General features: G+C 41.8%; 1 protein-coding gene across 3 annotated transcripts; it reads left to right on the forward strand.

Annotated features, from left to right (window-relative positions):
* The first annotated feature begins 1,033 nt into the window (after positions 1–1,033).
* On the forward strand, positions 1,034–8,511 carry LOC140910212 (uncharacterized). 3 transcript variants are annotated; one of them, XM_073340634.2, is made up of 5 exons: positions 1,034–1,183; positions 3,174–3,247; positions 3,360–3,407; positions 4,643–4,993; positions 6,371–8,511. In XM_073340634.2, the coding sequence occupies exons 2-5, from the start codon at positions 3,194–3,196 to the stop codon at positions 7,817–7,819; spliced, it is 1,902 nt and encodes a 633-aa protein (XP_073196735.2). In that variant the 5' UTR covers positions 1,034–1,183; positions 3,174–3,193; the 3' UTR covers positions 7,820–8,511. The 3 variants fall into 3 exon arrangements, with proteins under 3 accessions (XP_073196735.2, XP_073196736.2, XP_073196737.2); XM_073340635.2 differs by lacking the exon at positions 1,034–1,183 and adding an exon at positions 1,443–1,710; XM_073340636.2 differs by lacking the exon at positions 1,034–1,183 and adding an exon at positions 1,443–1,623.
* The last annotated feature ends 4,509 nt before the right edge of the window (positions 8,512–13,020 follow it).

Here is a 13,020-nt window from a genome sequence, read left to right on the forward strand (position 1 = left end):
ACCCAGTTAAACAAAAATGCCTTCTCATAACTTAGGAGGGAAGTGACACCACTTGGCAAAGAAAACTCGTAAAGTGCCCTTCGCTGGAATTGTTTATACTTTTTACTGAAAAAGAAACCAAGCCAAATTCCATTCTCGGTTACATCAGTGTAACTCCAGAGTAAAGCTGCTGAAGTCAGCAGAGATACTTTGGACTATTGATGTTAAACCTGAGAGTTGAATTTAGTCTACTGAGTACAGTGAGAGCATAACACAGCGTTGTGTAGTCTGAAGTTGGGGAGAAAGGTAAGAACTCTTTAGGGAAGTCTGGAGTTACCCTTCATTAGGACATCACTTAAGAAAACCCTTGCAATTTAGTGGAAGCTGGTCCATTTCAAAGGCAAAATATTTGCACTTCAGGCATATTTTTATGAGCTGAAGAACTAAGTCACCTCCAGCAGGGATGACTTAGGAATGTCCAAATGAGGACATGGAAACTATTCCAACCTTCCCTTCAGTTTGGTGGCAGCATTTGAAGAGACTCCCTCGCAACACATCACTACTTTTCCCGTTAGACCTTAAATCCACTTCCTTGGAATAAACCGGGGTAAAGAACCAAAGGGAATGTGTGTTTGGTATTTACTAACATTGCCTAAAATTTTCTCTCTCTATTTATATATATTATTTACATATATATGAGAAACTAATAAAATAACAGTACTAATTATGTGTAACACATACATAGTGCTTTTCAAAGTATTTAATCCTCATGACAACACAGCAATGCAGATAGGTATTATTATCCTCATTTTAATGATGGGGAAATTGAAACAGAGAGGGTTAGGTGACTTGACAAAAGTCATATATGAAGTTTATGTCCAACCCAGGATTAGAACTCAGGAATTCCTGGCTCCCAGCCCAAATTCAGACCTCTAGAGGATGATAAAAGAAGGCAAGAAAAACCTCACCACCCGAACTGCTGTATGGCTTCCTCTAGCACATGCATCTATTTGGCTCAAGTCCTATTTAGCTTTTCCTTTCCATAAACAGAGCTAGGGCCTGATCAACAGAGGCTGATGGGAGAATGCCCACTGAGTTTGAGAAAAGTGGGACCAGGCTCTCCATTTCCAGATTTACTGTGTGAAGATAGCACCTGTGGAACAAGGAGATTTCATCCTGATCCTTTTCAGCGTGTTCTCACAAGGTGGTTAAAAACATACAATTCCTGGAGCATAAGTGTACAAACTGTCTGCTTGTATGACCTGAAAATATACATTAACAGGAAACAACCCCTGCCTGAGTATGACCGGGATCTGGCCATGTGTGTGGGTGACACTCTAATTGTTTGTGCTCGTAACCCTGTATGTATGTGAATGGCATAAATTTAGAAATGAAAATAAAGCCTTAGCAAGATCTTTCATTATATGAAAACTAGGCTAGTCATTTTGAAACCGCAAAAAGCTTTTTTTAGGGAAAATCTCTCTCTGGAGGCTGAAGGAAGTGTGGGGGTGCTGGATTCCCAGTGACACCTTATGACATCATTCACCCTGTGAGAGTGCAGATTGGCCATCATATCTGCAGCAGAGTTTAAATTCATGCACTAGTGGAGGAGGCTCCAGCTACCAAAGCAACAGGGCGATACAGGTATTTAACTGGTCCTATGCCTTTGTGACATCTGACTTGCCAAAGCTAAGAAGTCCTGAAGAAAGCCTGTGTGACGTGCATACAGAAGTAACTATTTTAATTTCTTTGGTTTATTCTGAAAAATGAAACAGCATGTACATGTTAACAGTTCTTGAGCTGTGATTTATAGAAAAGCACAACAGAACATCTCTGGGAAAGAGAGAGAGGAGGGGTAGGGGGCAGATTGTTTTCTAAGGAAAAAGCAAAAGCTCATCTCTCATTTTGAGATCTGTGTGCGCTTATTTAAGCAAGTAAAATAATGTAGTGTTTCCTTCCTAGAGCACATTTATCTTTTGTTTCTGTGTCACATGTTTATCTGATTTACCCAGTGTATAAATCTGTGAGTAAAGATGTTTATATGTGAGGCCTTATAATTCTGATTTTCTTTGCCTGGGGGGGCGGAAATGCAGCAAATTTGTGACAGACGGCTATGGTGTTAGAGTATCCCGTGCAATAGACTCAGTCTCAGATATATCTTTTTGCACAAAGACACCGTGGAACAGATTCTGCCACCTTTACCCTTGTTGCAGCGCGCCTTGCTCCACAATTATTGTGTAGTTAGATGCTACTTCGTGTGAGTCGGGGTGGCAGAATCAGGCCCCCTGTTAGTCTGAAAGAGCGAAAATGTGTTGACTTACCCATTGCAATGTTTATGGTTGATGTTACACAAAAGGGTTTAATTCTCAAAGAAAAAGATTACTTAAACCCACTCCTAAAATCTGTTCTTTGTGAAGCATTAGACTGATTCAGTGAGACTGAATTTGCCCCCCAGTACACAGTTAGCCTATTCCAGAATTTTGTTTGGGATGGACAGATTGTGTGCAAGGCTCCATGTGATTTTTCTCCACTACTAATTTAGGATGAAAATGTAAATATTAAAACAAAGTACCAATAGCAATAGACAACATTCGGTACTGTGACCGTGATCTGTGGTACTAAACTTTTTAACAGGTTGATAAGCAGCCCTGGGTGACACAGTCATTAAGGAACTAGATTTCAGAGTAACAGCCGTGTTAGTCTGTATTCGCAAAAAGAAAAGGAGTACTTGTGGCACCGTAGAGACTAACCAATTTATTTGAGCTACAGCTAGCTCACGAAAGCTTATGCTCAAATAAATTGGTTAGTCTCTAAGGTGCCACAAGTACTCCTTTTCTTATTAAGGAACTAGCGAATCATAAACTGTTTTGCACCCTGTCATTACAGTTTAATCAAGAAAAATCTGCATTTCTCCAGGTATCCCCTATTCCAAACCAAAACATGAAATTTAACTTAATCTTCATGGCCCAGCTTCAAAAGCCACTAGAGATTTTGGGCGCTAGACAAGAGCATGTGCTCAGCACTCTTTCCAAATCAGGATCTTTTAAGGTGTCTCAGGTTGGGCACCAAAACCCGAGGCATCCAAAATCACTAGGTGCTTTTGAAAATCTTATATGCCGTTATAATCAATCATGCTGAATTTCAATTAAGAGCATGTGAAAATACTCTTTTGTAACACTCCTACTTCATTGCAGCTACAGACACTATAATCAATATGAAGACAGTACTCCTGGTAATCTCTCTCTGGGCTTTATCCTGTGCTCATCCTGTAAGTACTTATTATAAAATCATTAAAATCCCTAGTTTCAGCATTTTAAGCATGCCCAAGACCTTCTGTACCACTTCTGTTCATTCATAAGTTGTCTTTTCAATGTGTTTAGGTGCCCAGCCATCAAAATGCCCATTCTGAGAGCTCTGAAGAATGGGGGGTAAGTTGACCATCAAGAGTTTTTCAGAAGACTCTATTTCAGCAAATAGCTTATGAAACAGCATTGTAAAGCGGAACTGGTCTCTGGTTAATAGCGCTCGAAACACTACTAGATTAAAATAGCTGCTACACCTCTAGGCTTTGAGTTATATCCATTTTTCAAGGTCATTTTAATTCATAATGGTTTCAGCCATTTCTACATCCCCCCACCCCCATATGTGGAGATGATAACTAGGTGATAAATTGCATTACATGCTTTCGGCCACCTCAACTACGTGCTGCCCACTAATCTATCCCCACAAGACTTACTGTAACAATCCAAAGATCTGAACAGCTTCAGAGAGCTGCCATTTAAAATAGGAATGCTGCCAGAGCAATGTTTCGCCCTTCACCACCAAATATGGAATTTCTTCCTGACCTTCCCACAATGCGAGGCGCGAGGCACGAGACAGGCATGGTTCAGCCATGGACCAATAGCTACTCTTTAAATGTAATAGTATCACAGCTTTCAAGTTTGGTATCTCCCAAACCCATAATGCTAGAAATGGGAACTTTATACCACTGGAAAGAAGAAAGTCCCATCTTCCCAGTGGGGGACAAATAATTTGTTCCTGACTCTGAAAGCTTATACTTTGTTGGTTCTAAAAAAATGGAACTGGTAGACTCCAAACCACTTGTGGTTTTGGTTTCCCTGAGCCCAAAAGCCTCCCAGGGTTTCGCAAATCTCTATCAATGAAATTTAAGTGACAACACCAAATAATTTCTGGATATAATTTTGAATGATCCCTTTACAAAAAACCCAATTAGTTCATTTGAAACGCCAGCTGCATCCATGGCAACTATAATAAAAACACTCCTTTTATTTTACTCAAACTGAGATTACTTGAGTATAAAAAGATTCAGAGCACTTCAAAATGCATGAGCTGTTACTAAGACAGAGCCATCATATATATATACCCATCTCTTTTACTCAATAAAAACCGCAAGATGAAGCATAAACAAATGTTTGGGGTTTCTTGCATAAGGCAAGCTGTGGTTCTCATTAGAAACAAATAAAACCCGTGCAGAGGAACTGGTAATTAAGAGTCTTCACACTGCTTGCCTGACCCCAAAGCCAAACGGTAATAAGCAGTTTACTTTACACCAATGGACACAATGTGGCCCTTACCATAGCATCAGTAAAACCGCAATAACATTTGCTTAATCAAAGTACCTTAATTTCGCCTTTTTGTACAGGACACAGCAAGCGAAGAAAGTCTGAATGAGGAAGCAGATTGGGCTGGCGATGCTTACAGCAGTCCTAAAAGCAGTACAGAAACTGGAGGAGAGGACTCCAATGCTGATGAGCATGATGGCACTGATGAAGAAAACCACGACCCATCCGTGGTTTCTAGCAGGAGCTCTGAAAGTCATCCAGATGATGTCGATGCAAGGAGCACTCAAGACTATGAAGAGGATGACAGTTTCCGAATTCAGCAGGCTCATCGTAAAAATTGGGCTGATCATGAGGATTCTGGTGACCTTGATGATGTGGAAGAAGTAGATGAAAACAGTCATGGTGATCAATCAACTGAGAAAAACTCTCTGGTAAGTGTACATAGCTCTCCTGTATAAGGCTCAGTTTCCTAGCAGATAACATTCTTCTTCTGCCAGTTGTCTGAGTAGAAAAAGTGGTTAGCAGTCTTAATTCAATCTGCCGTAAACATAGGGCTACAACATAACACATCCCAGATAATTTACTGTAAATTAGCACTGTAATCAGATCAGGCTCTGTTTTCAAGAGACAGAGGATTGTGCTAACTGAGCTGAGTTTTGGAGAACAAATTTGGATTTGGGTAAGTGCATGGGAAATAGAGTATCACTCCTCTGGCTTTGTAATGGGAGCAGTGTGTCAATTAAAGACAAACAAATTGGATGTATTTGAAATTCACATATATGCAAAATTGTTATAGGACAAAATTTGACTACATGGAAAAACATAACCAAAAATATACAATTGTGTAAAATTATATCTGAAATGAAGCCCTATCCCCCGTTTTTTTTCACCACTAGATTATAGTCCTTCACATGAAAAACGTTGTTCAGATACCTAACAGACCTGTGGACATATGGGAAGCATTATTTTCTTACATCTTTATGGTCCAAAGCACAAAAACTCAATATTCATCCATGGGTCAGATTTTCAAAAGAGCTCAATATTAGCAGCTCCCATTTTTTATTGCACAAATGGGCCTGAAATCAATTACTATAAATTTGAAAACAACACTGGTCAAGATTTTCCAAAGAGCACAGCACCATGGAGTCCATGTGGAAGTTCTGGCTTTTTTCAGAATGGTGCAATGGGCCAGATCACTGCTTTTAGTGTGTGGACCATTACTGTAGAATATTTTAGGAGTTATATTAAGGCATATACAATTACATGTAGAAATGGAACAAACCAAATCCCTGTATTCAAACACCCAGAACTTCAAAAGATGGATCAGAATTTTGTGGCTTGAGCCATGTTATATCACATCATGCTCTATTTATAGTGAGTGTGATGAAGCCATGTCATCCCAAACCAAGTAATGCCATAAACTAAAATTCACCCCTCTCCTGCCATAAATCCAGTGAGGACACACATTTTAAACGAGTGGATTACTTGTTTACAGTATCTAAATTGAATCCTAGTAGAGCAGCAATTTCTAGGGGGACTTATTTTTAAGACTCCTAAAATAAGGAGTAAAATAAGTAACATTATTATTTTATTTGGTGGTTTGAAATCTAATTTGTTAGATATACATTTTAAGGCATACTGGGCCAAATTCTGCTCTCAGTTACACCCATGTAGCATTACGAATTTTGATGCAGTAGCACGAGTATAAATTATAGTAGTATTTGGCCTACACAATTCAGTAAACAAGTCGCATTTGTAAAATACAGGAAGGAAGTGTTTACAATGATTTCTCTTTGCCACATCTCTAGGAGGATGTAAACGAGATTCTTGCTATTGACCGCAGTGACCATGGAGATCACCACGCCAGGGACAGCAGAGAATCAGAAGACAATGGTGACATTGAAAATGATGGATTTCTTTACCTATCCAACGGCTTCGACTCTAGCAAGGGGGACGAGGAAAGAAATTATCTGACAGATGAGGAAGATGAGAGCGGAGATGATACCTTTGATGAAAATAACGAGGAAGAAATTAAGGGGGCAGACCCTCGATACCCTGTTCGTCCTGCTGGAACAGATGAGCACAGTGCAGTTGCTGATGGAGATCTAGATGGTGACCATAGAGCTACCGCTATGGGGAAAAAAGATAGCAGCAGCAGCAGCAGCAGCAGCAGCAGCAGCGAGAGCAGCAGCGAGAGCAGCAGCAGCAGCGAGAGCAGAGGCTTTGGTCATGGGGAGGATGCCAGTCGTGGCAGGCATGTCCCCAGCAAAGGAAATCGAGGCAACAGTGACAGTGCCTGCAGTAGCCAAGAGGAGAGGGATGATTCTGATGATGAAGGAATGCAAGGTGATGACCCATCCTTCTTTGAGAGTGAAGCTGGCAATTCCAACATGGTTCACGGTGCCATTCATTCCAAAGAGAGCAGCCAAGAAACCAGTAGGGAGCACCGCTACGGCAAGCGGAAAAGCACCAATAAATCACAGAAACCTTCCCAGAGCCATGTGTTCCGAAATGGTGATGATACTTCAGAAGAGGATGATAGCGCAGAGCACAATGACAGTAAATCCAAAGAGGACAGCAAGTCCACAGAAGACAACAGTTGTTCTGAAGAACACGTTGCCAGCCACTCCAGAGAGGATGTCACCAGCCAGTCAAAGGAAAATGTCACCAGCCACTCCAGGGAGGATGTCTCCAGTCAATCAAGTGAAGAGAGTAGTGAATCCCAGGAAGAAAATGAGGAAAACTCCACAGACGTGGATAGCAAATCAGATGAACACAGCGGTAGCAAATCTAAAGAAGGTCAGGAAGACAGAGACTCCTCTGAGGATGACAGCAATACATCAGAAAGTGACAGTGAATCCACAGAAGACACGAGGGACCATAGCAAATCAGAGGACAACTTGGAATCAGAAGAAGATAAGGATGGACCATCTCACAGTAAATCGGTTGAGAGCAGAAGTGCTTCAGAAGAGAGCAGTAGCAGTGAAGAGAGCAATGCCAGTGATTCGAATGAAGAGGACATCAGTTCTGAAGAGCAGCAAGGCCAAGACAGCAAGTCTGCAGAAACCAGTGAAAGTGAATCGAATGAAGAGGAAGATAGTGAATCCAGAGAGCACACTGCAAGTCAATCAAGCAGCCAGGAAGATGATAGTGTATCAAGGAGCATGGACATTGAAAGCAGAAAGTTAGTACTTGATGTTTATCACAACAAACCCATTGGTGATTATGATGACAATGACTGCCAGGATGGGTATTAAAATATACATTAAAAATCCAAACTATATATGACTTGTGGGGGGGAGGGAAAAATCTTTTAATTTATTTACCCTATAGACAGTATTAAGGTCAGCAGTTCCTTCTGAGAAATATTCTGTGAACAATAAGGGCATGATGATTTTGTAGGATTTCACTATTTCAGCTGGTGTTTGCCCAATGTGAAATTAAATGAAAAATGATGCTTTAAATATGAAAAGGATAAATCTAAGTGAGAAGCTGATTTATGATCCTAGAACTGAATTAGTAAAAAAAAGGGAAAAGCTAAATATTAGTTAGGAGAAGTGTTTGCAAATAAAATAAATGTATTTTTCAGGGAAGATAGACCCACCACTGTGCTAGCTTTATGTTCTCCTATAATTCATTGCATTATGTCCATGAACATTGTTAGGAGCGATGGTTGAGCATTAAGGAGAGAATGGATGCTTAGATTTATTACACAAATATTTGCATCTACAACTTCTTTAAATTCATTTGTCTACAGTCCAAATGCACTTTAAATTAATTGCCACTACTGCACATAACAAGGAGAGCGGCTAGTCACTGCACGTACAGTGTATGAAGTATCACTTCAGTATGGGACGTACGTAATATTTTGTAATAAATGCACAGAAAACGTAGTTGTATCCTTTTGCATTGATGGCATCACTATTTCAGTGTTAACAATAATCCTATTTGACTCCCCTAATTAATATTAAAAACACCAGACTAAATAGTCACATGGTTTGAGTTTTCGCTATTAGGTTATATTAAAATGAAACATTATTTGGAGTCTAACTGCTGTGAGCAGAAACAAAGAGTTTTCTTAACTGGTAACTTTAACATATGCAGCATGGCCAACTCAGATGGATGAACCACTTAAGGAAAAATAGTGCCTAATTCTGATCTCACACTGTTTTTATACCAGTGTAAGACAGTGGAGTCATTTTTGACTTGCTCTCACACCAATGAGATCAGATGCAAACCCTGTACTTGTGCTGATTTTGCAGCAGGAGGCCAGCATTTTGAAGCATCCCTCTTCAAAATGCCGCTTTCAAAAAGAGATCCTAGGTGGAATATTATTGCAACATCAGCTAATCCTCTTTCTCTGATGCTCTATTACCATTCCCAGAAGTGCAGCCTCCACTAAATGCACTGGGAGTGAAGCTGTCTCTATGCTAGACCAAACCAAGGACAGTCCCGTGTTCAGAGGTGCACAAACATACACATACCATTGACCCTGACTGACCCCCCTCTGTTCAGAATGCAATCATTATCATTTAAAAGCTTAGCAATCACATAGGGCTGAAATCTCCTATTGCCAGTACTGGACGGTAGAAAGACGCAGAGGACTCTGAACATGACAGAACTCTGAACATGACTGAGGATGTGGAGTTTTCTTGGCATGCACCTACATGGCCGTGCTAGTAACAAGATGAACCTGTGCACAGAAGGTGACAGCCCTTCTGGATCCTGCTCCAATCCTCTGGTGGTGGTTAGGAAGAGGATGACGACAGGAGCGTTCGGAAGGCTGGGGCAGTGGAGGGAAGGTGGTATGGGGAAGCTGGGAGGAAGGGCGCAATCAGAAGCGTGGCCACACATTGGTGATGGAAGAAGAAAATGGAGAGAGATAAGGGAAAGGGAGGTTAATGAGCAAGACAAAGGAGAGTTGAGAATGCGCCTGGGTTGTAGTGATGGTGCAGGAGGTGGGAAGGGAGAACAAACAAGGGTGCTGAAGCTGGAGGGGAGTTGGAATGGGAGTCTATCTAGGTGCTGGTACTGGGGTTGCAGGGAGTAGCATGGGAGGAGGATTGTGGGCTGAGCTGGACTTGGAGCTGGTGATGGTGGAAGGGAGTAGGGCAAGGAGGCTGAGAAGTTTTTCCACCTCCAATATGTTGGGAACTTAACTCTAGAGCTGCTCCCCAGCTGCAGCATCCTGGCTGAGGGCAGGTTCGGGCAGTCCCTCCCTACTTGCTTTAAACCTATGTTGGCATAGCTGTACTCCCAACATCAAATTCTTCATGAAGGGCAAGGAATGCTCTTGTTCAATCCCAGCATCATGTTCAAGTTTTTGTGGGAGGGGGGGTCCCCTGCAAATACTTGTTGTGGTACCAAAGAACATGGAACGTTAAGCAGCCTTGATGACGCTGATCCACAGCAAGCAATTAAATACAAGGACCTGCAGGATGGACAAATTTCCTAAACGAAAGCACATCAACTGGGTTAATTTTTGTAATTAGACTTAAGACTCTGAGTTGATCACAGAGCAGATGATGTATTGTGCTTACATGATATTCAAATTCAGTAATTGCTCCAGTTCTGAGAAATCCTGAGTCAATCCTGCTTGAGATCTGGAAACAGGAATCTATGTAAAATACGAGTAGATGAAACTGCATGAATTTTACCTCTCGGTGAAACATTATATAAGGTCAGAAGCTGTAAAATTACAGACCAGTAACGCAAATCAATTTGCAAATGCAGTTTGAATTATGAAAAGGCAATGTCAAATAAAATAGCTCTTATTTTGTTAACAATGACCTCACATTACTGGTGGAGTACTGACCCCTTGATATGGGATCAGTATTTGCTGATTCAGCAGAGCATTTTTGCTATGTAATTTACTTTAAGCTCATGCAAAGTCCCATTAAAATCAGTGGGACTATACATATACTTAAAACCAAGCATGTGCTGATGTGCTTTGCTGAATTGGGGTATGAAATCTGGGTTACTGGCCTACAAACAGAGTTTTATGGATGCCTCTCCCACTACTTTTGTCTCCTGATGTAAAATGATTAAGCAACAAGGGCCAAATTCTGGAAAAGACTGAAAATTCACAGAAACGTCACCGGAATGTATGGGGGAAAGTTTGGAAGTGTGAAATATTGGAGCTCCACTGAACAACAGATCCACTGGCCATGCCCCTCGTGTGCCAACATTTCTCTGTGCAGGACTGTGTGTAGAGCTCAGCGAGATCTGATTTGTGCTGTATAAAGATCAATGGTTTCCCCATGTAGTCTTTTGTGAACAAGTCCCATGGAATTTAACCAAATGTTAAAAAATTTGCATAACCTTTTTAAACCACCATACCGTGTGAAATTCACGCTCCACTTCAGTCAATGGGTGTTTTGCTATTGACTTCACGGGAGGCAGGATTTCACCCATAAAATGTAATAGAGAATTATATCCCTATTATAGAATTCTGTAGGATGGCTCAAAAATCGATTCTATGAATCTAGTGATTTGATAAATGCAAAATACATTTTAAGAGTAGTTTTGATACAACCCTAAGTTCTATAGCCTTTGAATCATTGAAAGCACATTCTTTGCTTCAGAATCCCCTGAGTATTTGGGCCTGTGTATGGAGAACACTAACCAATACAGACGAACACGGCTACCCCTCTGATACTAAGAGTGTTTTGTTTATCTCCACATTGTGTGTGGATGTTGGTCTTTCCTTCTCAGGTCTTCAATTTAATCCAGAGGAGGTTTGAAAAACTGAGATGTGGTTTTGTTTGTTTGTTTGTTTGTTTAAAGAAAGAGATAGAAAGTGTAATCCTGGCTCTATTGAAGTCAGTGGAAGTCCCATGTCTAGGGGGAAGTGATGTAAAATAGTCGGGGGAATGATTAGGTATACACAAATCAAACATATGCCTGGTAAATGTTGGAATTCATGCAGTAGACTATGTACCTGGGGCCTGCTGAAGTTAATGGGAGTCTTTCCTTTGACTTTGGTTCAGGCCCTAACATGCTGGAAAGATTTCTAGGGGGAGCGCAGCGTTCTAACATTAAAGTGATACCTAGGCTTTATGAATTTCTTAGAACAACTTAATGTAAGAAGCCCCAAATGGCAACATAGCAACGAATAAGGACTTTCAACAAGAGATTAATCAGCTCAATGGCTAAGGCCTTTTACCTTATAAATTATTTTTTTCTACCAGCAAGTAAGACCATGTGGGCTACATTCACAAATGGACTTAGGCACCTACCCGCTACTTTAGGTGTTTAAATCCCAGAATCAGGCCCCACGAGGATGAACAAAACCCCCACTCACCTGCCACCGAACCCCAAAAATTTGTCAATAAATGTTCCCTAGGAACCTGAGTTTCTGCCTCTGAGTAAATGAACTACAGCCCCACACCAGATGCCTAAGCCCCAGAATGATGCACGAACTAGGGGAAGATGCATGTTCCTCTGCCTAACTTGCCTGCAGGCCGAGTCTAGTAAGTGTGCTCAAAGCTCACCTACCAGATTGGGCCCCTATAGGCGATCTTACACAAAACAGCCAGGAGAAGAGGAGGAAGGGAGGCAGTGGACCTCCCTCATAACTTTTAGTCCAGAGGTGAGGGTGCTCACCGGGGATAGGAGGGGCCCTCCCTCTCATTCAGATTCTCCTCTGCCTGAGGGGGAAAGGGATTTGAACTGGGATCTGGGTGAGCACCGTAATCCCTGGGTGCTGGGATATTCTGCAATGGTGTTCCCTCAGTCTCTCCTGTTAAAGCTGTTCCACTGTGGATATATCATTTTAAAAATACATTGGTGCAGGGGGACTGGCTGCTCGGGCTCCTACCTCCCAAGTGAGTGCTCTAAGCACCAGGCTATACACAGACATTCCCATGGCTGCTTTCTCTATGGGCCAATGATTTTTTTCCTTAGTGATTCACAGTGGAACAGTTTCCCCAGGAGAGACTGAGGGCCACCTCCCCTCAGAACATCCCATAGCCCAGTGGTTAGAGCACTCACCTGAGGGGGGCTAGTTCCCTGTTCAAACCCTTCTCCCCTCAGGCACTTGAACCCATCTGATGTGAGTAGCCTAACCACTAGTAAAAGTTACAAGGGAGGTGGTCCTCTTTCCCTGCCCCACAAAAGGGAAGGATTGCAGCTGAGACGGCCAAGCACAGGAAGGTGCCTCTATGGCCTTAGGTGCCGATCTCCAAAAGAGAGGTGGGCCTTAGCACACATCCCATTGGCTACCTTAGGATAGGAGCTGCTTAGTGTGCTGGCTTTTGTGTATCCCATTCTGAGGCACCAATCTCTTCCTGTTCATTGTGTAGGGAGCCTAGGCTCTGTGAGTCACAATGATTTTCCAGGCGCCTAAAAGTTAGGCATCATGGGGATATTGAACGTCACCATGCCTAACTTTCTTCGTGACTCTAGCCCTAGCTGTTTTACCTAGCATACAGACTGTTTGTTTGTTCTTCTTTTTATA

This window comes from Lepidochelys kempii, chromosome 4 (genome assembly GCF_965140285.1).
Source record: "Lepidochelys kempii isolate rLepKem1 chromosome 4, rLepKem1.hap1, whole genome shotgun sequence".
In the NCBI taxonomy this organism is placed as follows: domain Eukaryota; kingdom Metazoa; phylum Chordata; order Testudines; family Cheloniidae; genus Lepidochelys; species Lepidochelys kempii.

Bases quoted from the DNA above. Each gene is read 5' to 3' on its own strand.
- LOC140910212 (XM_073340634.2), top strand. From the start codon at position 3,194: ATGAAGACAGTACTCCTGGTAATCTCTCTCTGGGCTTTATCCTGTGCT. The intron at 3,408-4,642 runs GTAAGTTGACCA...CTTTTTGTACAG, and splicing joins AGAGCTCTGAAGAATGGGGG to GACACAGCAAGCGAAGAAAG. The intron at 4,994-6,370 runs GTAAGTGTACAT...CCACATCTCTAG, and splicing joins CAACTGAGAAAAACTCTCTG to GAGGATGTAAACGAGATTCT.